This window comes from Galeopterus variegatus, unplaced genomic scaffold (genome assembly GCF_000696425.1).
Source record: "Galeopterus variegatus unplaced genomic scaffold, G_variegatus-3.0.2 Scaffold1066, whole genome shotgun sequence".
Taxonomy (NCBI): domain Eukaryota; kingdom Metazoa; phylum Chordata; class Mammalia; order Dermoptera; family Cynocephalidae; genus Galeopterus; species Galeopterus variegatus.
The window spans coordinates 207056-234675 of record NW_007727177.1 but is presented as its reverse complement, the minus strand read 5'-3'; the positions used below and the strand labels follow the sequence as shown (position 1 = coordinate 234675).

Genomic DNA, 27620 nt, shown 5'->3' with positions numbered 1-27620 from the left:
GAGCGTGGTGCTGACAACACCAAGTCAAGGGTTAAGATCCCCTTACCGGTCATCTTTAAAAAAAACGAAAAAAACAGCACTCACTTTATTCATCATCCTCCCACCCTGGGCATCTGCCCTGGTGCCTTTTTCTTAAACCCGATACCTGGTACCTGCCTTTCTTCTACTTCACAAGAAACTTGCCAGCGGGTAATAAGGTGAATGGGGAGTAGAAATAAGCCTAGCGGGAAATGTCAAGGCAGTTGACTAATAACAATATTAACTAAAACTTAATGATGCTTATGGGGTGTTAGGAACTGTCCTAAGTGTCTGCATGGATTAATTCATGCTGGGCTTGTGGCAGCCTGATGAGGTTTGTATTTTTAAAAGAGAGATGTAGGGACCAGCCCATGGCTCACTCGGGAGAGTGTGGTGCTGATAACACCAAGGCCAAAGGTTTGGATCCCATACAGGGATGGCCGCTTAGCTCACTGGGTGAGCGTGGTGCTGACAACACCAAGTCAAGGGTTAAGATCCCCTTACCGGTCATCTTTAAAAAAAACGAAAAAAACAGCACTCACTTTATTCATCATCCTCCCACCCTGGGCATCTGCCCTGGTGCCTTTTTCTTAAACCCGATACCTGGTACCTGCCTTTCTTCTACTTCACAAGAAACTTGCCAGCGGGTAATAAGGTGAATGGGGAGTAGAAATAAGCCTAGCGGGAAATGTCAAGGCAGTTGACTAATAACAATATTAACTAAAACTTAATGATGCTTATGGTGTGTTAGGAACTGTCCTAAGTGTCTGCATGGATTAATTCATGCTGGGCTTGTGGCAGCCTGATGAGACAAGACTGTCAGCTAGTAATAAGTGCATATGTTTGACAGTGTGCACGTGTGTGCTTCTTTGGAGGTGTAACCTGTGGATGTGATTTTGTTTATATACACATACAGGGCTTTTTTTTTTTTTTTTTTACCTTTTAAAATTATTCCTAGTTAATATGCTAGAATTGCACCATCCAATATGGTAGCCACTAGCCACATATGGCTACTGAGGACTGGTGATAAGACTTGTGTAAAACGAGATGTACTGTAAATGTAAATGCAAAATACACACAAGATTTTGAAGACAATATAGAAAAATGTAAAATACCTCTTTAATATTTTCAGTTAACTGTTGAAATACAATAGTTGGGATACACTAAAATTATTTTACCCACGGGAGCGCCACCGCGCTTCCCAAGCGGCGCACTAGCGCAGTGCGCCACCGGGCCGGCCCATCCCCACTTTTTTTTTTAATGTGGCTACTAAAAAACTAAAAATTACGTGTGTGACTTGCTTCATATTTCTACAGAACAGCATCCTGCTAGACGTACATATTCCATGGTCTTCTGCCAGCCAAATAAGATGGAGAATTTACACTTGGTTAGGTGTTAGTGGCCACAGACAGGTGTTCTCTCTCCCAGGTATGTTTCTATCTTAAAACCTGTATCATGATCTATAATAGCAGTGCCTCTCAGCCCTGATTTCATGGTAAAGACACCTTGGAAATTTTAGTCAATATGTCTGCCTGGGTCCCATTTGCAGAAATTTTAATGGTCTGGGGAGCTTGGGCATCAGGGGTTTTAAAAGCCCCCAGTTTACTTCAAGATGCAGCCAAGGCCAAGAACCACCTATTCAAGTAGGAACAGTGGACACTGAGTCTTGGTGACAGACAGGGTTGGTGGGGAATATTTGCAGTGGAGCCTGATTCACACTTCGGAGTCTCTGGATGGAACTGAAAAAAACAAGTTGTAAAAAGCATCACACACAACCTGCTTTTGGGCAAGGAGCCTTGGAACAGAATAAGCATTTTAAAATCTACTGTGTGAGGGAAAACCCACCCTGCAGAGTCACGGAGGAGAAAAGAGCAGAAAGGGAAGGAATGGAGCCAAAGGAGGGGAAGCCCCAGCCGAAAAGCACCTTAAACTGTGAGTAGTAGTGACACTTCCCCCAGGAAACCCAGGGCTGGCTGCAGAGGTGTGGGCCATCCTGAATCTCGTCTCCGGCCCCACGGGCCTCAGGCCTCAAGCCCCCCACCCCAGACTGCAGCATCTGATGTCCCCCAACCCCCACCCCACCTGCAGCAGTGAGAGATCAGGGAAAGTAGGCATGAGAAGTTAAAAAAATTATTGTTCAGAAAGGTCTGGGACAATACCCTTAATAAAGTGGTAACTCTTCCATTCAGAAGTGGAACTTGCCTGCCACCCTCCTCTCCTGTTGGAATAAAACATGCCTTTTTCAAATAAAAACCTGCTCCCTGAGACAAATGCCGGATCATTTCCTCCTGCCTCCCTCTCTCTCTTCTTTCCTTCTCATCTGCCTATGATCCTACAGTGTTACATGAATTTTTTTTCTTATATTCCCAACTTGATTAGGGTTAGCCAAGTGGCAAACACCACTTTTGGTCTTAAATTCACCATCATGAAAGTGATCTGAAAAATGATATTTAGAATTTTACTATCAGATGCTGCCAGATCACTAGAATACCTGTGTCCCGAATAGACTGTGCCCTTCAGAGCCCTTCCCGTGCCATTTCTCCAGGCTTCTGGGGAGTAAAAGTCTGTTGAAAGGCATGCTGTTAAAAATCAGTGTTCCCTCTTTCTTGTCTCCTACAGAAGGTGAAGGTCAGAGCAGCCCCGGGGAGATGGGACCACATTTGTGAATGACCCATTCGTGGCTGGGTTTCCTCTGTGTTTTCTCACAGATCTGAAGTCGTGACTTCTGCATGATATGAACCACTTTAACAGTTTCTATTTCTATTCTGTGTCCCCAAGGGGGACTCTTTGGCAGTGCATACAACATAAAAATTTTTTTCCCTCAGGCCAGCATTCAACTTTTATAACATATTTTTAGATTTGGAAATGTGTTTTCCTCTCCCTCCACCCAGCACATATATTTTTACTCTCCTTTTATTCCTTCCAAACTTCACCAAAGTCTGTTTCCTGGCAATTTGAGAAGTGAGAAATGCCTGCGTGGGGGGAAAAAGTGGAGACACATGTCATGTTGTAATTTTGACAGGGAAACATTGCCCAATGACAAAACCAGGGACTGTCTTGTGATGTTTCCTTCTGCCCGCGCTAACTCTTTCCTGTTCTGATCTCTCTCTCCTCTCGATGAAGTCTGCTCAGGCAGCCTCGCAGTCAGATGTTGTGACCTGCTTTCGATCAGCAGGGTACCGATTCCTAAGTACAAGGAAAGCACTATGATCTTAATTTGGAGAGTGGGGCGAACAACTAGATGGATTGAACCATCATCTTTTAATCCATTGTAAATATCAAAAGCAGGAAGTCCATTCAGCTCTTGTTCTGAGTTTTAAGTGTGTCTATTCTACTGATGGGTTAGAAACACTTCTAGACTTGTGATTTCCTTCCTTCAGTCAACAGGATTAATTGAACACTTACTATACATGCCAGGCATGGTTCTAAGGGGAACCATATTCCATGGGGCATATGGCACCGAGGAAGACCAAGCCTCTGCCTGTTGATTTTGAAAAAGCACTGAACCCTCAGCCAGGGCATTGCAGAGGTTGCATAAGGACAGGCAGGCGTTGTCTGCAGGGCCCTGGCTACCTCCCTGTTCAGATTAACTGTGATTTACTCTAGTCCAGCTAAGCCAAGTGCTATACTAGACAATGCCAAAACCCTTTTCAGGTCAGAGGACGAGCTTTTCTTCCTGCTACTTAACTTTTGCCTCATATCACTACATGAGCTTCTGAAAAATGCAAGCTTTTCTGTTTACTCTCTATAGATCATCTAACCACAAACACTGGAACGGATTTCAGATTTCCACAACATTGTGTTGTACATGCCTATATTCTGACTCTAAAAAAAAGAAAAGACAACTGATGAATATTTCAAAAATTATTTTCACACATGATTATCGTACAGTATTACAATGTATTATGTGCAAAATTTCATTTAAAAAGTCATTTACAAAGGGAAGTACAACACATTATGTGCTGAGGGTTCCTAGTACAACAAAAGCCAAGGCTAAAAAAGGTACAGGGTACAAGGCGAACCAAATTAGATGACCAGGCATCTTTACACAGCACAATAACATGTTTTTGTAACTACCTGTGTTACACTGATACAAGACCCTCATAGTCTGTGCATCCGCAAACTGGTTTTACAAAACATAAATTTAACTTTGCCATACATTCTTATAATACAGATGGATTTTTTGATGCATTTTCAAACTCTTTTCCAATGTACAGCATCTTATTTAACTCAATAAAAGCCACGTTATACATTACTTGGTTTCTGCCCCAAATAATTTAATTTATGTGGAAATGGAGCAGGGGGGTAGAGGAAGTGTTATCCTTGATTTGTTTTTCCTTGTGGGGTTTTCAGAATTGTTTCCAATAGCAGATATGGAACATACAGAATAGGTTTTGCCAAATCTCATTGCATATTTCCAGTATTTTAAGCATAGGTGGTTCCTTCTGTCTCCTTTTCCTATGTCCTTCAATGAGTCTGAACCAGCAGACTACACTCTTCAGTCCTTTCTTAGAGTCTGTATTTCTTTCTCTACCTCTCTCTACATTCATTTATCTCCTTATTCTCAGCATCATTTGTTCAAGAAACAAAACAACACAACACCACTAAACATGAACAAGAAAACAGTACATCAGATTTCCAAAGGCATTCTGTGGCCAGTGTCAGGAATACATTGCTTTTAAGAAATCCAGCAGTCTCTCCCTATAAAGTTACCCAAACATCCAGTTACAGAAGAGAGACTTTTAAAATGCAATACTCTCAAACCCAGCAAGAGATTTACTTTCGAATATTAAATGTTAAAATCACATGCATAATTACAGAATATTTTAAAGTTACAAAAATATTTAAAAAACCAATCCTGACAGTTTGCCAGCAACTGCTATAAAAATTTCTATGAAATATATAAAAACACAAAGGCTCTTTGTAAAAAACACAAAAAAGGAAGGAAGGAAGGAGAGGATGGAGCCATCCATAGAGCTGAGAAGTACCTGACGCACTGCATCGGACAGTCTTGTCACCTGCTGTTGAATTCAAGAGAAGGGCGTGTACTTTAAGTGTTTATTCGGCACATATGCATACATGGAAGGCAACCTAGAGCCTGGCTGGGGGTAGGCAGTGAACAATCTCAGGACACCTAAACCATCAGCTGCAACTCTCTGTTGCTGAAGGAGAATCCTACTGTTCCACGAACCTCAGCAACCTTCTGTGGCTAAAAATGCCCTTGGCCAAGTTGGCCTGTAGACGGCTTTGTCACTGAACTGAGGGGCCCTGAGGTGGCTGCTTTTCAAGCTCAAGCACATGGAAGCCAGAAGTCACAGCTCCTAGCCCCCTTTGGATGCACAACTTGGAAGTTCTGCTTGTCTTCTATGAGGGGGTGAGGTCTTCTTCCTCATTCTGGAAAACAATACCATAAGGATCATTCTTGATGCGCTTGTAGACAAAGTGGAATATGTGGGGCTGTGGCCGGCTGTGCAGCTCAGCCTTGATTTTTTGAGGGTAAGTGTCTTCTGCCAGCTGCTGCCATGTTTCGTCAACAAAGAGAAAGAGGCTGTACTCCTCAGGGTCCCCCACCTTAAACTTCTCGGCACAGAGCTGACACACATCCTCGGTGGTGACGTACGGTCTCACAAGGAGGGTCTTTCCCGTGCAGCCGCTGTTGACCTCCTGGAATGCAACTCGGAGGTAATTCTGCAGGCAGAAAGAGAGACAAAGTCAGGAGAGAAAAACAGACAGAGCAACAGCCTGGCAAGAGGCAAGTGCGAGGTCCCACTTTGAGTCTCTGCAAGGCCTCGGCTCCTCGTGATGTTTGATGTCAGGCCATCAGACCTCAAACTCAGGGAGGGGGCTGATCTGAATCTGAACAGTGGGGAGGACAACTACATGGACCGAGTTGCTGCGTTTTCGCTCATGGCAAATATAAGACGCAGGAAGTCTATTCAGCCCTGGTTCGGATCGTTCAGTTACCCTCCTTGCTTCAGAGTGTGAATCACCTCCAAGTCTGGGTTTTATCACCAGCTTGAAAAATAAACCAGCGGCAGAAGAGACCGAACCAGGAGGCAACAGGAAGAGATAAAAACTACACAGACTCAACAGCACAGTCTGTGTTCACTTTCCCCACACTTTGTTATAAAGCCCAAGCAACAGCAATGGCGTTAGGCTGAACCACAAGAAACTGCTACCAGGCTGGTGGGTTGGCTCTGTTGGTTAGAGCACAGCATTATAACACCAAGGTCACAGGTTTGGATCCCTGTACCCCAAGCCGCCAAAGAAAAAAACCAAGAAACTACCAATATTTCACCATTTCTGATCTCCCCCAATGGTGACTTTATCTGGTTTAACCCAGTGAAAGGCTCCAAGTGGCCTTGGTGCAATGTGGAAGAAGTCGCAGGAGAAGGCTGATTCTGCCAAAGACTTTGGAGATGGAGCTGAGCAGTGCAGGGAAGCAAGAGGAGGCATTTGCAGGCTTGGCCCTGTGGGTCGTGCCATCCTCAAATACAGTGCCCAAACCCAGGCCAGTGTAAAGAATCCTAAACTCACACCTGGCTCTCCCAGGTTTTGTGACCTCAAATAACTTCATCAGTTTCTATTTCCTGAAGAGTGGGGCTACTAGATAAAATACAGAACACGCAGTTAAATTTGAGTTTCAATTAGAAATCAAATACGTTTTCCTTTTCTAAATCTGGCAGCCCTGCTCAGGACTGAAGGGAAACGGTGGTTCTCTCTGCTCAGGATCCCACCTGGTTCCTACAAGGTGTGCTGGGCTAACAGAGGGAAAGCGCTTGGGCTCCGCACATGTAAGGCCTGTTTCCTATCTGTTTCAGGTGAGGACATATGCTAGCCCAGAGCCTCTGCACAGAGAGGAGCTGTAAGGTGGTACGAACACTGACGCTCAAGCTTGAACACCTTTGAGTGTGCACATGTGCACGACACCCTCCTCTCCCATCCCCCAACACTGGCTCCAACACTTTGTGTTTACTCACTGACTCCTGAAGAGGACTCTGTGAAGAAAGTCTACAATTCTCCCCTTCTGGCCAGTGAAGAAACTGAGGCACACAGAGAGGCCAAGCAACTTGTCCAAGGCCACACAGCCAGACAGTGGCCTTTACTGCCTTTACCACTGTGGCCTCTTCCAGTGTGAGGAGACATGTGTGTCTGTGACCTCTGATTCAGGAGTTCCAAGCAGAGCTTTCTGTCTGAGTTTTTGCTCTCAGCCCTGAGCTGAGTGCTGAAATGGGGTTATATTCTGACAAGGTGTGCATCTCCAAGGTGAGCCAGGTCAACGGGGAGTGGGTGTGCAGAAGGAAGGGGCTCTGTGGTGTCTGGGGGCCCCTAGGTTGGAAGCTGAAGATGGAGAGAGGTGACAGGAGGGAGACTCTGGTGGCAGGTAGGGTGATGGAAAACAAGCTTTTCTCATTTCCTCTGTTCTTCGGGGACGGTGTGTGGCCTCAGGAGCCCTGTCCTTGGATAGCCAACAGGACAGCACCCCAGGAGTCTGCATGGACATTCTTAAACAACCTGGGATGGGGAGGTGGCAGGAAGGCAGCACACAGCATGTGCTCTTGCTTTTTAGATTTATGTGCCTGGGAAGGAACTTCTGAGAATACTGCAATCTTGGAGAAGAACGTGCTGGTCTTTCAATGATGGGCTGGCTTTGAACTAAACATACCTTTTGATTATTTTCAGAGCCTTAAGAAGGCAAAAAAAAGGTGGGGGCGGGGTGGCAAGGAATGTGAATGTGGACATGGGGACAAATCTATCCTGCTCTTCCAGTTCCCTGCCTGGAAACTCGTCATGTGGCACGTAGAAATGAAGCACAGTCAGGTTTTATAATTTGATTTACAACCTTCAAAATTATTATTCAAAGAGATTTGCTGACTTACTCATAATTTCATAGACTATGAGCAAGTCAGGAATTGTGTTGGGTCAAGATTTCTAGAGCCCTAACCCGCCTCTCTTCTGTAAGAAACAAGCTCTTTGGGAATCCCACATTCCCAGGCACCAGCTCATGGTCATGAAAATCCCCAGCCTGGGGACCCGAGTGGGACTGGCTCAGAGGCTCCCCCTCACACTCAGGGCCCAGGGTGGCTGTCAGAGCTGCTGCTGCTGAAACTCTGGGGTCTTCTGTTGTGGGGAGTCAGGGAGAGAGAAGGGAAGGAGAGGCGGAAGGTCACTGAACTGCTCCCTCTTCCCAGAGAGAGCAGGCCAGTTACTGCGTGTGACACTGCTGCTTCCTGAGGAGATAAAACACGTGACAGCTGTGCCAGGCACTGCTCCTCCTGCCCACCTCCTGTCTGCTCAGGTGCTCAGCATCCAGGCTGAGCACTCGGGGAGAAACGCTGCCTCAGTTGGACTTGGTTTTCTTTACAGCAGAGTGAAACAACAAGGTCACAACAGCAGGTCCGAAGGGGGGTTTAAAATACCCCTTTTCCACCTCAGCGGCGCTGAGCTGGGATGTGCTGGGGAGCCAGCCCTGCATTCCTGGGGGACAGAGGAGGCAGCAAGGGGTGCCCGGCGGTGTACCTGAAAGTCATCCACCGAGGGGATAGACCGGTTGGTGGTCCTCCGCTTGTGCCACTGCCTCAGGGTGTCTCTGGTCTCCGAGCTGAGCAGTCGCGCTGCCTGCTCTTCTTGAAAGTTCTTTATCAAAGAAAGTGCTCCATAGGCGCTTGTCAAGTAATAGCCTCCTGGAAAGAGCAGTAAGAGTGAGTTCTCCAAGAGTGTCATCCTCTGTTGACAACAAGGCACACTAGCCCTAGATTTCTTCCACATGCACCCTCTGGAGGGATCACAGAAGCACAGATCCAGGGGCGCATCCTTCACTCCTTCATCCGTCCATGCACACACCACCCCACAGGGACTGATGGAGTGACCCTGGCCTGTATGAGGGCCAGGGGAGCATGGGCCAGCCAGCTGACAACCTTCCTGTTTCCACTGATGGGACTCCCATTCTAGTGGGTGAGACAGACAAAACCTCTAAATTAATGAAGTGCAATTGTGAAAACACTTTGCCAGAAGAAGTCAGGGTATTGAGGCCTGATGGGTGGGCGGGGAGGAAGTCTGGCTTTCAAGGGGAGCTGGGCCACCTGCTCCAAAGTCAGAATCACCTACTTGAGTCCACTGATCTCCTGGCAATACTTGCCCTGCGGCTATTTTTTTTGGAAGTAATATTTAAATTTTAAGTAAACCATACACTTAGAAAGAACTGCAGCATACACAAGGGTGCTCACAAAAATATGGATACATCAAAATAATTTCTGCCTCCTGATTATTTTTTTTTTTTTTTCCTTTTTGTCTTTTTTACTGACCGGTAACAAGATCGCAACCCTCGGTGTCGCGCCCGCACCACGCTCAGCCAGTGAGCGGGAACCGGTCTCCACGTGGGATCCGAACCCATGGCGGGAGCACCACCGTGCTCCCAAGCGGCGCACTCTCCAGTGCGCCACCGGGCCGGCCCCCTGATTACTTTTCTTACCCTTGCTTTGGGATTAATGTGAAGTTTGGGACATTTAGGAAAAAATAATTCACAAGGAAAAGCAAGTGATACCCCTTCAATGGTGCATGTAGGAATGATCTCTTGTGTTACTGGGGAGTGTTACCAGACTTACACCACCACGAGATGTATGTGTATTTGCTTGTAGTTTTGTCCAAAAATATATTTAGGAGGAATTATAAGTTCCATACTAGAAAACCACTAGGGGGTGTCCAGAAAGCTTATTAAAAATTCCCTAGTTGTACACCACACATTTTAAACTTAGAGATATTCTTGGCCTAAATACATACTGAATCTCCACTAAGAGCCCAAGCCAGGTACAGAGCAGGAGAAGGGTTTGTAAGAAATGGAATCTGAGTTCCTGCTCCCCAGAAACTTACCAATTTATTAAAGAAAACAGACACTGGCAATTTATTCATGCAGGGACCAGAAGTTAGTTGTGGTTATAAAGGAGTTTTTTTGTGCGTGTCACTTTCATGGCCAAAGTATTTAATTGCTCGTGTGAGACCCTGCAAAACTCTCTGCAAGCGGAAACATGCACGACAGAAACCACCCCGTGCATCTGCATCACGAGCTGTGCACCCTGTGAATTCACACTACACATGGACTAGAGTAAGAGAAGCACCTTCGCTGGTTTCAGGTCTGCTCATCAAAACTTGGAGGTTATTTTTTTACTGCAGCACGATCTAGCCCACCCCAAGCCTTATACTTTCTACGTATACATCACATGTCAAGCTTTTTGTTTAGACTGATTTGAAGGGTTTTCCTGACTTGCCACCTGTGGTGTAATTTCCCTGTGGCAGCCCCCACAATGCCTAGTCCAGAGCTTTGAGTTGTTGATCTTCACTAAATATTTGCCCCCAAACAAATCAGCACGTGCTTGAGTGTGAAACTCAGTAGTAGAGAACGTAAAAGCTACACAGAGAATTTCCGGAGAAATCGACATGGACGCAAGCATTGGAGAAAGGCTGTCAGTGTTTGATTTAGGATTTGGAGGTTGTTACCATCCTTATGGGGGTGGTGGGAGTTCCTTTGGACTTCAAATTTTAGACTCCACTAAGCGGAAAACTCAAAACGCTGGGAGCACAAAATTGACCACACTTTGAAACATGTGGATGCCATTAGAGGAAGGTTTTAAATTTCAGCAGAGCTATAACCCTACCGCAAGAGCTAACTGCTTATGAGGGATTCTATGATGAGTTTTCCGTAAATGAGAATACCTGCTTAGACAGCAGAAAAGAGATGGGGCCGCTGCCTGCAAACCAAAGGGGGCTCTGGGCAGGCCACGGAAGGGTCCCATCTGTAACGTGTCACCACTGCTCAGCAGCCTCTTGCTCCTGGTCTGCAGAGCTCCAGTTCGATGCTGTGTAGGCCTGGTCTGTAACCACAGCCAGCCTGGCTGGCCCGCCCACTCTCCCACGGGAGGAGGTCAAGATGCCCCAGACACAGTTAAGTGGAAGGAGGCTCTGGTTCAAGCTCCAGCCCACCAGCTGCTTTGTGTTTTTGCGAGATGTGTCCTTGTGTCTCTCTCACATGGGATTCCTAGCATGGAAGACAGCCACCTGCCCATCTGTCATCAACACAGGTCCTTGCTCTGGGGTAGCGCTGGGAAAGGGGCCAGGAAATGGTCATCTCTACCCGCGGATCACAAGATGTAAGCATATGTTTGTCTTAGGTCAGTGACAGAAGGGTGATTTTCTGAGTGAAACTGCCATGCCCTTTCCCCAAAGCCCCAAGAGTTTTACGTACTTATTACTAGAATTAAACAAGACTGAAGCTCAAACAAAACTAAACCTCCCGATTGTAGTAATGACGGAGGGAAGAAAGGAGAGCATAGCTTGGTCCCTAGACAAAACCACGTGCTTTTCCCCTCCAGGGTAATCCCAGGGCAGGCAAGGACAGGCCCAGGGAGGGTCTTGGTGGCTCTTCATGGAGTGCCTGGGTCCCTGGTCAGGAATGTTTATGAGAGGACAGAACAGGCAATGGGTAACGGGGTGAAAGAGGGCCCTGCCCATGTGTCTGGGTGGGAGCCGGGATGAAGGTATTCATCACTGAGTCAGCACTTCTGCTCCAGGGCCAGGAAGGGCTTGACTCCAGGCTCCAGGGAGGGAGTCCCGCTGATAGGCCTGCGACTTCCCCTTAGAGGACTGAGGAGACTGAGGGACACATGCTGGGGGTAACTTGGCATTTAAATTACCTCCAGGGAAAATGTGGGGATGACCCATCCCCCAAGGAATCCTGTCAGCAGGTGAGCCTTTTAACTCAAGGCCAGACTGAAACTCACTGGAGAAAAGAAAAGACAAAAATGACCTCAGGGTCTGTCTGGGTCCTTATATGGATATACGAAAATGGATTATCAGGATTCACTGCACACAGGCCCTGATTTGTTCTCTTTTAAAAAGACAAGCTCCCAGAAGAGTCCCAGTTATTTCTGCTTTTCAAGGTTGTGCACTGGCAGTGCAAAACATCCAAATTATTTCCATGATAAAATACCTGACTGATGTGTAAGCAGAAGCAATTTCTGCTAAGACGCATTGGGGTTGGGCAGACACAGGAAGGAACCTGAACTATGAAGGTGAATTAAAAGCAAACCACCCAGATTTTACTCCACCACATTTGAATTTTAACAATGAGCAGATACTGTTTTTTAAATTGGAAAAAAGTTAATGCTGTTTTCATCCTGAAAACAAAATAAAAAAAAAAATTAAAACAAAAGCCAGGCCTTCATTTCTCTGATATAATAGCAGATTATTTTTTTTTCTGGCAATGAAAATGTTCTCTAACCAAAGTTTATAACTTCCTCTTGGAATCAAATGAAACATTTCTTTTTTTTTTTTTGTCTTTTTTGTCTTTTTCCGTGTCCGGCAACGGATCGCAACCCTCAGTGTTGCCCCCGTACCGGACCGGGACCGGCAACGGGATCGCAACCCTTGCCTCGCTCAGCCAGTGAGCCGGAACCGGTCCGTATGTGGGATCCGAACCCTCGGGCGGGAGCGCCGCCGCGCTTCCCAAGCAGCGCACTTATCCAGTGCGCCACCGGGCCGGCCCCTTATGTTAAAAATTTTTAAAAATGCTGTTAACTCTCAAGATGTCAAAAAAGCACCTACAGAATTTCGTAATGGGTGTAGGGTTTTATTCTCGGGTGAGAAAAATTTGCCAGAGCTAGATAGAGTGGTGGTTGTACAACATTGTACTAAATGCCACTGGACTGTTCAGTTGAAAATGATTCATTTTATGAGATAAATTTCATCTTAATTAAAAAAAAGTGAAAATTAAAAAAAGAAGCACACAGTTCCTCCAACTTTTTCAAGTTTGTTACCTTCTCCATGTAACAGTGATGGGTCAAGGAGCTCCATCATGTACTCGATTTCAGTGTCCAATTCCAGCATGTCACACTGAGCAATGACATAGGTCAGGACTGGCAAGAAGTCGTCAGCGCCATACATCCTCCCTGGGATTAGGAAGAGCAAGAGGGGAATATTTTTACTAAACTTTTTTCTTTCATATCCTACTTGCTGCTTTTATTATTAGATGGCACGAAGTCATTCTAGGGAACTATGCTATTTATAAACAGAGGTGGGCGTTTCTGGAATCCTCTGTAGCCCATGACCCTCCCAGCTGCTAATGTCAGAGATCAGGCCTTACTCACAATTTCAGAATGAATGTCTATGAGTCAATTAAGACGTTAGAGATGTCTCTCCACTTTCATGAATTGTATAAAATTATGCAACAGGTCAGAGTACTTTTAAATATCTGAACTTTCAGCAAATCATATTATAATACATTTACAAAATATTTACTTATGCTAATTCTTTGTATCTTGTTTTCTATCATTTTCTGTGCACACTGATCATAAACATAATGATAAGACTAAATTGAAACCAGGAATAAACCTTGCTCTGTATTCAATATGGGCACACATATATTTAAATGTGCCAATTCAGTATATGTTGAGTATACACATTGATTAATAGCATTACATGCCAAAAAATTTAAGTCTTTATTTCTAGTTTTCTTTACAATGGTGGTTCTCAGCTGGGGGTGATTTTGCTCCCCAAGGTACACTTGGCACTGTCTGGAGACATATTTTGTTGTTACAACTGAAGGGTGGGGGTGCAAATGGCATCTGGGATGCTGCTAAACTTCCTATAGGAAGTAGCACAGCCCCCACACAAAGAATTATCCTGTCTAAAATGTCATCAGTGTGTAGGTTGAGAAACCATGCTTCAGAAGAACATAACGCTGTGCAGATATTATTTTGGGAATTTTTATAAATGATTTTGTGAACTATACTTCCTGTATGTGAAATATGCTTGCAAATTTCAGAGGGAATGTTCACATGCTATCATTACCAGCCCAAGAGCTCAGACATTAATGTCATTGCTCAACAATCTGCAAAGTGCACACATATTCCCATGGACTCAAGCAGGGCTGTGTTTCTCTCTGTTGTTTCTCCATTAAGCAATTCCACTCAGAGGAAGAGTTGGTAAATGCCCATGGAATTACAACAAGCTCACTGAAGACCTGGAACAATGCAGGGCTCAATCACCATGCATGAATCATGGCTATTCCTGCATCTGCAGGAAACAGCAAGGGGAAATCTGAGAGTTTACTTTCCAACTCTTTGGAGAATTCCACTTACATTGCTTCAGTTTGTAGCAAAGAAAGGCAAGCCAATGAAAAGTCTCTAATGAAGCCTCCTTACTGAATACTCTGAACTTCTAACACTTGCTGTCTCATTGACATGAACTCTCACTGCCCAAAATGTGGCAATGACAATTGCTAATACTTCCATTGCACTTGGTGCTATGCAGGAGCTGTCTCAGCTAATCCCCACCTTATGAAGGGTCCTATCCAACTACAAACACAGAAACTGCAGCATAGGAGGCTGAAGAAGATGGCCAAATTCCCTCAGTTGCTTAACTCATTTGCAGGGGGAGGATTTGAACTCAGACTCGAGAGACTGAACTCATAACCACCTCCTTGAACTAAATCTTTAAATAGATCAGCATTGTACAAAAATCTTGTTGCCCTCATCTGCTTACATTTTTTTCCTGCTATTAATCAGTTGCATGTGATTACTTTGCCAGATGGCAGAGTAACACCTGTATTTTTGTGAACCGCTTGCTAAAATCAAGAGGCTGAAGGCAGGAGAAATTGGGAATCAGAAAGCCTGATCTGGGAGAGGCTGTCATTGGTCCCGATGGGAGGTGACCAAGAGCCTAGACTTCGAGCAGCTCACCTGAGTTGTTCTCCATGACAGTGTAAATGAGCTTGCAGACCCTTAGCAGCAGCATGACTTTCTTTTCCGGTGAATACATCTTCTGCATGGTCATGAATTTGACTTTGATTTTCTCCACATCCACAATATCAGGGGTTGGGGCGAAGACTCCCAGCTCCTGAGGATTTCTCTGTCGCACAAGCTGCAGATTCTCCTTGAGTTGCTTCCATGAGCCATCGGCCACATGGAAGTCCTTCAGCATGGCCTCCACGTGCCCCTTCAGCGGCTTCAAGATGCACTTGTGCATTGCTTTTTCCAACACCACATCTGCCAAAGAAAGTGCAGCTACTGTGACTGTTGTCTACAGAAAGAAGGAACGCAACGTCTTTCTCGGAATGGACTGCAGCTCTATGCACTGGTTACAGGGCAGACAAGTCATACCGTAACACCCAACCAAAAAACAACCCTTAGCAGTCTTGACTCCCACTCCAATGTTTTTCTGTAAAGCCAGAAAGAACGAATCTTCCCTAACAATGCCTTACTCGCATACGATAAATACAATTTTAAATAAATTTGTTTGAACTACTCCCTCCCTCCTCTACCCCCCAATATAAAAGCAAATATTCTAGAAAACATTCTTTTGACCTAGTCCTTCAGCTAATGATCCCATCAACTGAAAAGCAAATATGTTATCTTAAAGAAAGGATTTTTTAATAGTGAAGGTTCAAGATCCCTTAAAATGTTTTCTGAGGAAATTAATTTAACAAAATACAATATGTGATCTTGGACTGGATTGTGGACCAAAAAATTCCTTATCACATTTACTATAAAGGATGTCAGTGGGATGTTAGATGAGATCTGAATAAAGCCTGCAGGTAACACAGCATCAGTGTTACTTTTCTGGGTTTGATTATTGTTATCATAGTTACGTAACAGAATGGCCTTGTATTACGCAAATACATACTGAAGTATTTAGGGGTAAAAGGGCATACTGTCTGCAACTTATTCTCAAATGCTTCAAAAATAAAAAAAAGGAGGCTGTGTGTGTGTGTGTGTGTGTGTGTGTGTGTGTGTGTGTAAACACGGAGAGAGAGAAAGGAGGAGGAAGCAGGTGTGGCCACATGCTAACCATTCGGGGAATCTGGGTGAAGGGTGGACATTTCTTTGTACTATTTTTGCATCTTTCCTGTAAGTCTGCAATGATTTCAAAATTAAAAGTTAAAAATTTTCAAAGTATTTTTCTGTTCAGAGCTAGGAAATGCCCTCAGGTATGGGAGGCATTATTTTCCCTCTTTCTTTGAATGGTCACTCAACAGAGTAGCTTTCTTGGCCGATACTAAAATGACCAGTGCCATAAATCCAGAGATCGAGGCTGGAGACGATTTCTGCAATAATAAGCCTCTGATTTCTCAGTACCAAGTTTTCCCTCTCATGTGCTTGCACGTTGTCATCAAAGCCAACCGGGCTCCACCCTAGCAGCAGCAGGTGTACTACTCTATGACACTTCAGTGTCATTCCATTCTGGAAGCTCATAAATCTGTTGACGTATAAGATTGGAAATAGTCGAATTATCCCTCTGGCCTCTGAAATTCCTGACACTGGATCAGATCATATTGAACCCAAATTATTACCTATTATTAGAAGGCCAGGGACAAAGAGAAATCAAAGCCAGATTTACAAATACCAAAAGCAATGTTCCCATATCCCAAAGTTAAAACTGAGGTCAAAAGTTAACGCTGGCCCCACAATGATCAGATTCCCCAGCCAACATTTTTCTTTGTTCCTTCACCTCCATATCCTATCCAGGGGATCTCTTTGTTTAAATATAGAGCTTTATATAACTATAGAATTCATGGTTGAAGCAAAGAGGTTATAAAGTACAAAGAAAAGCAGAACAACATATTCATTTTGGTGGCTGGTATTAAAACAAATTCCTCGGTTTGCATTCGTTGTTTGGTGTTAATACATTTGTGCAACTTATAGCAGCTTTGACTTTACCCTATATAGTTGTTATGATAGAAAGTCAATAATGGGAATTAATATTGAGTGCTCAATGGGTTATGCTCAATCTTCATTATCTTCTAATCCTTGCAACAGCTCCATTATTTTTGCATAATACTAATATTATACCCATTTTACAAATGAGGAAACTGAGGCTCAGAAATATCTAATGGCTTGCTTGAGGCCATACAGTTATTTTAAACAATCATTTATTCTGCTTTCAAAGTAAATGATCTTTTAATTCTAAAGTTCAAGGTGCTTTATAAACATTTACCAATTTTTTCCTCTCATCTGAAAGTTCTGAAAGCTACATTTATGGTAATAAGTGACCACCACTTGTTTAGAATGGGGTCACCAAAGTGGGGGGAGCAAAAGTCATGTCAGTCATCAATTAGGAATGTACATGAATGTTCACAGCAGTGCTATTTATAATAGCTCAAAACTAGAAAAAATAACCCAAGGCCCCAATAAAATGAATACATTGGGTATATTCACACAATGGAACACTACAATGGAATTCAGACAATGGAATATATTCATTCAATGAAAAGAGGACATTACTGCTCAAGATGCAACAAGACACAATGCCATGTGCGAGAAGCCAGACTTAAGGTATCTCCTACAGCATTTTACTTCTATAAAGTTCAAAAGAAGGCAAAACTAATGTATGGTGACAGAGGTCAGGATGGCAGTTATCCTTGGGGGGATGGGGACACTTTCGGGGCAAAGGAGATATTCTATATCTGGATCTGGGTGGTGGCTACACGGGTGTACTCATATATAAAAATATATCCAGTTGAGCACAAGATAAATGCGCTTTTTGGATCTAAGTTAAACCTCAATAAACATGTATAAACTAGAGAAACAGAAAACAACTGAAGACCAAGCTGGGATTTTCACCTTGAACCCTAAGGGCAACTTTCAACTTCAGGGTAAGCCTGGTCACCTCTGGGCTAGAGTATTAATACAAGTCATCTCCAAAAGGCTCAGAGCTGTTCCTAGGGGATGAGGACATTAGAAAGTTCACTACTAGCAAGCTGGGCGGGCTCCTTCTTGCATCTCATCCTTGCTGGCCTTTGCACCCTAAATTCCCCTCTCGGGCAAAAACAGGGCTGCAGAACTCTGTTAGGAGCGTTGAAACCTAGGACCAATTGCCAAGCCAATAGTTCCCTTTCTCTTAAAACCCCAAATGAAAAAATAATTGCTAATGCAATTTTTTTTTTTTTTTTTAGTACATTCTTTAAAAGACCATCATTTAAAAATGAGAAAGACTGGTCTTTGTGTTCTTTTTCAGGGCTTTATTCCTACCCCTTCCCCCCAATTCCTTAATGAGCATTAAGAAGAGGGGAGAAAAGTCCAAATGAAAAGAGGGACCTGTGACCCAGCCGATTCTGTCTAGTCACAAAAGCAAGTTTCCGCTTGTAAAGCAGGAGGGGAAAACGATTTGAGGAACACAAGGGACAGAGAATCTTTCAGAATGTGGACTAGCTCAGACAAAAAAGGAAAGAACATATTGATCCCATTTTGTATAAATTACTACTCTCTGTTGTTTTTCATTTTCTCTGGTTGGTTGAATTACAATAAAACAGGACACAATTGTTTGAACTGTGAGAACAATGACACTGTTCTAGATACCTGACATGCAGTGATGCTTCAAATCTTCAGACAAACCCCATGCAGGAAGGACTACTGTTTGTTGATTTTATAGGTGAGGATACTGACACCCAAAGAGACCTATGTCATGCAGCTACCAAGAGGGGGGACCCAGATTTGAACTGAAGAAATCTGGTTCTGCAGTTCTTGGAGTTATGCTGATTGTATTCATCCACAAGCAAACATACAAAACAGATACCCGGAAACACCCAAAATCATTAAAGAAAAATGAATATGATCATTATATGTTTTTCTTAAAGTTCATTAATGTCTTTTCTATTTTTCTAATGATATGCTAGAGATTTCTTTGAATTACATTTTGAATTTTAGAAACCAAATGTTAGATGAATTCTCTGAATGACCAAAACTGGAAACAGGTTTTCTGAAAACATTTATATAGGTGATATCAATTGACCCCAAAAATCATCCATAAGAAAAAGTGGTACAGACCACGGCAATTGCTTGGGTTGTCCTTGCCTTAATATTACTTAATGTTGTAATCTGTAGAAAGTGTTTCAATGGACTGGCCTCTAGACAAGAAGCAATTCACTTCTCTCTTAAGAATGGGAGACAAGTCTTGTCTCTTTTCCTTCCCTCTAACCTATAGTATAGATTCCAGAGGTCAGATGAGGAAATGTCACAACACCAGATAGTGCATCAGCTAAGTTTGTGCACCTTCTGCCTACCCCTGCTGGCCCAGGGGAAGTGAGAATCTGAGAGGCCAAGGTGGAAGTCCAGAGAAGGCATTTGTCTTGGAAAGAGTGCTGGGAGCCTTGAGGCCCAGCAGCCCGCCTGGCTCTGTCTTTCTAAGTGACTTTGGCCCTGTCACTTCACTGCCACTGTCTGGAATGCCATCGGAATCATTGCCCAAGGAATGCAAGACAGAAGTAGCAGTCTGACCCTGAGTTGGTGATTGCTAAAGCAATTCAAAATAGTAATCAACATTCTCCAGGGGATTCTAATAGTACCAAGAGTGTAAACAACATATTAGAAATGTACAGGTTATAAGGGCTGGCCGGTGGCTCACTTGGGAGAGCATGGTGCTGATAACACCAAGGCAAGGTCAAGGGTTTGGATCCCTGTACCGGCCAGATGCCAAAAAAAAAAAAAGTACAGGTTATAATCTAAAGTTATTTGACAAAGGTAAGAAATGAGGTTAGATCATATGGCTTCTTGGTTTATTCTAGTTCTAGCTTTCTGATTAATTTTTTTTTAAAAAGTAAAGTAGAAATAGAAGCTAATGTTTGATAATTAAGACACAGGACTTTTCTGTAGGGACATCAAATGGTGAAATTCAAGCATTTCTAATCGCCAACGTTTTTTGGGCGCTTATTGGTGCAGTCCCTGTTCTAAAAGTGTGCGCTTTACCTTGCTACCCCTCACTGCATCCTCGTGAAGGAGGAACTATCGTCATTCTCATTTTATGGATGGCACAAGAGGCTGGGTGTCGGGTGACTTCCCCGGGCTGGTGGAGGTGAGATGCAAACCAGGCTGCTCCTTCTCCAAACAACTCGGGAGGCGGCGTGATGGGCCTCCCTCTGCACAAAAAGGGCAAAACGAGCTGCTGCTTCTTTTTTAATGTGCTACCATATTTTCCTTCGGCTGGACTGCTGCATGAAGGATCACAACGAATGCTGAATGAGCGCTCAGCATGTTCCTTCCAAGCTCTACTTAGCACTTCACGTGTGTTTAGACAACCCTTTGACTAACGTGCATACACAGTCCCTATTTGTCTTGGTTAGGTTCTCCCAGAAGCTGACCCTGACACAAGGATTTGAGTGTGAATGCTTAATCTGGGAGGTAGTCCAAGGAAGCTCCGGGCAGGGAGGAAAGGCAGCCAGTATGGCATGCTTTATCATCACTATGGCACATGGAGCCAGCCCTGCTGCAGAACTCCAAGAGGCAGGTGGAACATGCCTCGGAGCCATTCCCCGAGAGGAGACGCAGCAGGGTTATCTACACCTGCTCCCTTCAGTCCCTGGTTGAGGGCTGCTCCTGGGGCAGGGGTATGTGTTAATTCCATAGCCTTTCCCTGAGAAGGTCTCAGGCAAAATGTCACAGGTGCTGGCAGTCGGACATCAGACTGGCAAGCAAGTGTCAGTGGGCAGGGCACGAGGGTGTGCACCACACCATGTTACATATGAAGAAACTGAGGCACAGAGATATTAAGGAGCATGGCCAAGTACACACGGCTCATCAGCAGCAGTCCAGCCTGAGTCACTTCAAACCAGCAGTCCAGCCTGAGTCACCATACTCGTCTGCCTTTCAGCCGGGAAATTCCTCCATCCCCTCTCAGCAGAGCTGGCAGGTGAGGAAAGTGGAAGATGGCATCCTGAAAAGCCTTAGCGTGACACCCAGGCAGCCACCACAGCACTTTGCTAATCCTCTTTCACAAACTGCTCATGAACAGCAGACCAACTGGTGTTGCAGAGGCACTTAGGTCAGAGGTAAAGTCTGAATGGGCGGCCTTCTGGTTTGTGACTGGAAGATGATCTTTCCCAGACTCAGCTTCCTCATCTGTAAAATGGGGCCACTCACACTCACCCAGTGTGCCTCTGATACCTGGTAAGCATGCTGAAGTCAATGGTCTCCTCCATGCCCTTTGAACAAAGGGTGGATGCCTTTGAAAAGGGACAACAGGTTTAATGATTCAGGCCAGTTTTAACTGTGGGTTTGGCTTGGTTTAAAACAGGACCTGAAGGTGCTGTGATAAATTCCTGAGAAGCCCCCTGCTTTCCTGCCCATCTTTCTCTCTCTCGGGCACTTCTATCTCTTGTCACTTGTCCTCAGCTCCTCCCATCCAAAGGCACAAACACTGAAGATCTGAAGATGGGCCTCTGGGTTTTCCTTGCCTCAAAACTCCTAGTGTTTTGTCATGGGCTCATTCTGTCCCCATCTAACAGCCTCAAAACCACAGATGGGCAGACTGTCTTGGACGGCTGTGTCCTCCAGAGCAGTGGGAGCTGAGGGAGAGACACCCATCTCGCCACAGATGAGAGGACATAGCGCCTAGTGGGGCAGGGAGACCCCCCAAGCCCTTGCTGCATCTGGGAAGGAGGGTGGAGTCAGTTCATCACTAACTGAGTTTCTGGTCTGTTCACTGGGGAGGGCCCAGGTCACACTGCTGAGCCTGCTGTTTCTGTTCGCCCCAGGCCCTGGCACCCTGGCCCACAGGTGTTTATGGCCAGCGTCCGTTTGGATTGGTTGGCGCTGGCCTAGAGAGACCGTTAAATAGTCTGACTCTTACCCTGCCTGGGGTGCTCTTTCTAGAAGGCTCTCTACCACCATAAGGATGCCGACAGTCTGTGGGGATCTGCCCCTGCTTCTTCCCCCATTCCTCTTCCCACCACATCCCCATAAGCAGCACATGTTCTTGCTGAAGCAAACAACACTGCGGGTCCTCTGTGCCTCCATGCCTTTGCACGTGCTGGTCCCTGCCTGAATGCCCCTCCTCCTGCATCTGGTGGGCTCCCGGCCTTTCCCAACGTAGATTCCAATGAAGCCTGCAGCCTGCCTCCTTCGCATGGCTCCTCCCCACCCTCTGCATCTTCAGGGCCTTCTTTATTGTCTCAGCCATGACATAAAGCAAACGACACTTCTCTCCTCGATGGGATGTTCTTTGAAAACCAGACCTGGGGGTCATGACTGGAGCCATCTGCAGTCACCTGCAAGGTCTGTGAGTAGCATGTGCTCCAAAAGTGTTTGTCAAATGAAACAGAAAACCCTTCCTTTGGGTGACTGCATGAAAATTACATAATTATGGTTCTTCTCCTTACCTCTGCAGATGAATACAGATGTATCTCTAATGATGAAACTGTTGCCTAGGTGTGGGGCAGACAGCATCCCCTGTCATCCTGCAGGGACATCCTGTCACCTGGGTTTGCTTTAAGTATGAGCAATGCACATTGTGGCCCATAAATAATAAAGGACACTTTGTCACTTTAAGGCAGATCCCAACAGCCCAGCAAAGACGGTACCAGGAAAAAGATGACAAGCACTGGGCTTATGATTCACTTACAGTTTTGCTCATTTCAGTGGGCTTCAAGGAAGGCCATTATACACAAGTATGGACTATATCCATGTACTGTTTTATGTAAGAAATCCATCAGACAGATTTCAGTGCCTTCTAGTAAAAGGCCAGTAAAAAGGAAGGAAGGGGAGAAGGGACCAATCTCCCTTTGAAGAATTCCAAATAATGTGTGTAGCTCCTCCTGCCTCTGGGAGGTGGAGCTTAATTCTTCCCCTGCCCTTGAGTGTGGGTGGTGCTTAATGACTTGCTTCCAAAGAAGAGGGTACCGGAAGCTGGGACATTTCACTTGACAGGGCAGAAACCTGCACACATGGCCTTCGCCAGGCCATCGAGGTGAACAGCATCAGTGATGGGTCCCGGTAGGGACCCTCTGCTATGATGTGCCTTCACCTCTGTGGTCTTCATCCTCATAACTCAAATGGGAAAGGTAACCCACCGCCAGGAGATGTGTGTGGGGGGCCCCCCACAGGAGTTGGTGGTGGTCCCACTTGCAGCAAGCCTTGACCTTGCTAACCTTTTGTTTCGTCTATAAAATTGAGGGTAATTCATGGGGACTTCCAAGGCATTAGTAGGATTAAAGGGGATTCTATAGATAAAAGTGTAAACCATAAAAAAGTAAACCACGAGGAACCAAACATGGGATTATCGGTGCTTTTGCTGGGCTCTATTAGACCCTAGTATGTGTGGAATATGTATTCCTTGACTCTGCAGATGAAGCAGCCCTGAGACTCGCCCTGGGCCTTGACAATACCGAGAACTCCAAAGTGGACACATGAATGAGGGGAGCGAGTGGGGGCTCTGCCTACACCACCTGTCCACTGTTTCAAGACCGGCTAGTGAGGCCAGGCCGCGGGGCCAGTGGGCTCTGTCTACACAGCGCCCGCTAACCAAGGCAGCCAACTGGAACCATCCTTTTGGCAGCAGAGTAATGTAAAAATGCGTCCCAGCCCTATAGATCCTGGTGCCTCCACACAATCAGTGCAGCATCTTAGGTGTCCCTTGGGTCATGATCCACAATTCCTATATGAATTCCTCTTTTACCTGGTGTTATTTCCCACCAGGGAGGCAGGAAGATTCTAGGGATATAGTCAGAACACAGTATAGCACAAACCTCTTCATGGGACTTCTTTTGTGATGCCATCCCCTAATCCCCACCTTGTGAGCTGGGGTTTCTGAATTACTGAGCTAACAGCTCCCTCAGGGACTCGTGGTCAGAGATTTTCAACTCCACGGTTGTCAGCCTTCCTTTGGTTGATATAAGGTAACTGATCCAATTTTGATGCTCTAAAGTAAAAATTATTCAACAAATGATGCCCCCCCAGGGGATAAAAAAGGAGCTTCTTGTTGTGTTCTATCTATTTAAACTAACTTTCAGAGATAATGTAGGCATTCTTTTTATGTGCCACAAGAGACCAGCCTTGATCCTTTTTCTCTACCCCTTGTTAACTGTACAAGGAAGTTTGCTCCTTTCAGGCGAGGAGATAGGGTCACATGGACTAGATCCGAGGTCAGAACATTTGAGGTTTTAATCTCAACTTGGCACTAACATGCCTCTATGGCCCCATCTCTCAGAATGGCTCTTTATCTAAAAAAAAGCAGATAACTCAGGGACTCAAACCAAACTGTGAATTGAAAATTAAAAACAAGTCACACTAGATACTGAAGCTTGAGTCAGACGTAAATACTCATTTTAAAAAAGCTGGTCTGAACCACAGTAGTTGTGATTGTTTAACTCCTAGGTAATCACTTCAATCTCCCTTTCTATGGACGTTGTACTTTCTGGTGTCTAACCACTTTTTCGGTATCATTTCTCTATTAAAAAACAAACAAAAGAAATAAAAAAGACTTGGACACATAAATTGATATGCTTCTTGAAATATGTGGGAATTGAGTTAAATAGTACTTTTTCTTCAACTAATTAAAATTCTCTTTGGAGAAAACACACATTTTGGTTCATAGCAATTAAAGAAAGACAAACAGCATTGTCTTGTCTTTCACTACTGACTTTTAGGAATATGAACAGTTGGCTGTTTTGTATCACCGCTGATAGTCTGTGGTGAGTAGTTTGAATAAAATAGAAAATTTGGGATTACCAACATTTTTGGAGTTGGAGAAATTTTCTTTTTCTTGAAACAAGATTTGAAAACAGAGGAATTTCCCAAGATTGACATGAAGTCAGAATAATAATTTATTTATTTATTTATTACTAAAATGAAAACACTAACCACAACATTGCAGCAAGTTCTGCAAAATGAAGATTTCTCTACCAGAAATTTTGGATGAATTTCTCTCATTGGTTGAAAAAGAAAGAATCAAGAGTGGTGTGATGTGAAAACCCTCCAATGAGGAGCACATGTTGGAGTAGCAAGTAACATCACCCCCACCCACACTTCATGGCTCAGGACACTGTGATGAGTGTAACTTGATCTATCCATGAAGCCACTGACCCCAGGACTTTGAGTAGGGCTCGAAAGCTGCATACACTTTTTGTTACAGCATTTGTTTGCTCTTCCATGTACCACTTTGGAGGCACATGTTTGGGTGAACAGCTGTCCAGAAGGGAAGCTTGATTTGCGGTCCTGGAATGAATAGAGAGCTGGCTCATGTGGGAGCTAACCCATGTCTCACCCTCATTGGCTTCATTCTCCAACCGAGAGCCACGCTGTTGTCAGGCAACTGATTTTATTCAAGAACCTCTAAATGGCAGGGCTTTTGGATAAAAGTGCTCTAAAGAGCAGTCTAGGTAGAATGCAAATTTCCCATTATAGGACGTAACATTTACAGTGGCAGATTTTCATTTTTGAGATTGATTCACTGTTTATCATTTACACTTGCCTAGAAAGTGCTAGAATGGACAATGACAGCAGCACATGGACAAGATGAGAATATGTGAGAACTATTTCCCCCCCCCCACCCCCACATTGGCTTTCCTCTATGCAACTGAAGAACCACCCTCTAAAGAAGACAGATGAGCACCATCTCCATATACAAGAGACCCAAATGCATGCCTTCCCATGGTCATGCTCACCTACGAATGACTGCTCTAATTCTACACAGGTTCAACCACTGAAATGCCTCCTCCTACTTCCTTGTCCTCAGGATGGATGTTCTGTAAATCTAGGCTTTAAGTTAGAATCCTAAATTTAAATTTAAATTTAAGTTAGTCTCCTAGTTCAGAGTAATTTCCTCCAGGAGTTGTTGGAAAAGAGGACAGGATTAGTTTTTTTTTTTTTTTTAAAGCAGAGAAACTCAACTGGCATTCTTGAACAGCCTTACAAGCATTAGTAGACATCTGTTCAGAACAAATTTGAGGCTTGGTATTCTGGGAATGGCATTTAAAGTGAAGACTATCTGACGTTCCTCCCAGGAAGTGAGGTATGGTGGGAGTGAGCACACAACCGAGACAAGAGGGTCTGGGCTGAATGCAAGCTCCTCTGTTCACCAGAGCAGAATCCTCTGCACATCCATCACTCTACACATCTTGGTCTCTATTCCTGTTGCAAAACAGGAACAATACCTACACCCATACACAACCATGAATTAGTTATGAGTCTCAAAGTTATCACTAGATTAGCAAGTTCCTAGTAAACTCATAAGCCCTTCATTTAGGAACATGTAAAACACAGACAATTGGATGAAGTCTATTTGCATGTCAGAATCCTAATCTAGTAACTTGCACATGGTAGGGGATTGGCTTTCTAATAACTTGGGTCACATCTCTCCCTCCAACTGGGCTTGTGATGAGTTTCTCAGGTTGACCTCTGCTCCCACTCACCTTCCTCTTAATTTCAAAAGTCCAGCACTTCCACTATACTTTCAAAACAAAGTGATGTTTTCACTGGTGAAGCCACAGAATGAACTGCTTGCTTTAATACAAAAGTTAAACAAAACAAAACAAACAAACCAATAAAAAAGCATGGCAATTCTTCCGGAGGCCAAGTCCACACCTCAACAGACAGGTTTAGTCTGAGCTGCCTCAACAGAGGGTTGGCCTGCTATTACTTCTGATGGAAAACTATAACACAAGCAGCAGCAGCCGGGTGAGGGTAGAAAACCACGGGTGTCTGATCCAACAGTTCAAGTACTGCACCTGCTGGCTACTAGCTGGTGTGGCCTTGGGACAACCGGCTCCACCTGGCACAGCCCTGCCTCACTCCACTGCACAAGGGACGCCAAAACCTATTTCACAGGGGTGAGGCAAGGATCCACTGAAATAACTCGGACAAGCTGCCTGGGTCTCCTTCTCATTATGACCTTGGATTGTAAATTAAAAGCTGCATCCTTTTGGAGCAGTGAGGTGTGTAATTTTCAGCATGTTTTTGAAGAAAATGAGCCCTTGAGCTCTAAGAGCAAGTACCCAATCTGAACTTAACTATAAAAGAAGCTGGCAGAAGAGTTTCCTGGGACTAACTTGGGTTGGTGCTTACAACATCAGCAGGGAAGTGAAGGCCTTTACCCCAGGAAGGAAGCCTCTTCCTTGTGGGCTGGTTGGCGCTGCTGCCACATAGCTCAGACCTGACATCAGCGCCTGCCTGGCTCCCCCATCTCCTCCCCAGCCCTGACAGGAAGCGTCTCCTGCAGGTTCAGGGGGTCCTGTTAATACTTTCAGGCCTGGTCTGCCTTGAGAGGGGCGGCTCCAGTGGAATGGGGAAAAGAGGTGTGCACGGATATTCTGCCTTCTTGAAGCCCTTCTCAATTCTAAGGCACATCACCAGGCCACATTCCTTTTAGCCACCCACTGCTCTAACCACGCCCTGATTAACCCGCTCAGTCAAACCACAGGAAAACAAACAAGGCTTTGATTCCTTTGTGAGAAAATCAAAGAGCTGCTGAAATTCACTTAAAGGAGAAAAAAGAGAGAGAGAGACAGAAAGAGAGAGACCACTCTACAACACACAGTTTACTACTTTCAACAAACAGACCCAATAGGAAAGAAGAAATGTGGGTTTAGCTTAGAAACTGCCTGGAAATGTTTAGTAGCTCTTTTGGCTGCTGCTGCCCAGTAAATGAAGTCTCTGAAATTAACCTTTTAGAGTCAACCTCCTCAAATCAGAAACAAAAACAAAACCCAAAACAACAACAACAAAACGCCCTTCAACACTCTCCCCCTGGAAAAAAAGACTGCTTGCCAAATTCAAATTCACCTTGGCTAGGGTAACGATTAACAATTAGGCCCATAAGTGAGATTATTAAAGTCTTTCCCGTTG

At 44.6% G+C, this 27620-nt stretch overlaps 1 protein-coding gene across 2 annotated transcripts in view; it reads right to left on the bottom strand.

Moving 5' to 3' along the window:
• Positions 1 to 3867: 3867 nt before the first annotated feature.
• Positions 3868 to 27620, bottom strand: part of RIN2 (Ras and Rab interactor 2) — a 185427-nt gene continuing 161674 nt past the window's right edge. For both annotated transcript variants that reach the window (XM_008574574.1, XM_008574573.1), the window contains exons 9-12: positions 14751 to 15056; positions 12828 to 12959; positions 8539 to 8702; positions 3868 to 5706 (exon numbers count right to left, since the gene is read on the bottom strand). In XM_008574574.1, the coding sequence (XP_008572796.1) occupies positions 5383 to 5706; positions 8539 to 8702; positions 12828 to 12959; positions 14751 to 15056 (926 nt within the window). In that variant the 3' untranslated portion in view covers positions 3868 to 5382. The remainder of the gene's footprint in view (positions 5707 to 8538; positions 8703 to 12827; positions 12960 to 14750; positions 15057 to 27620) is intronic.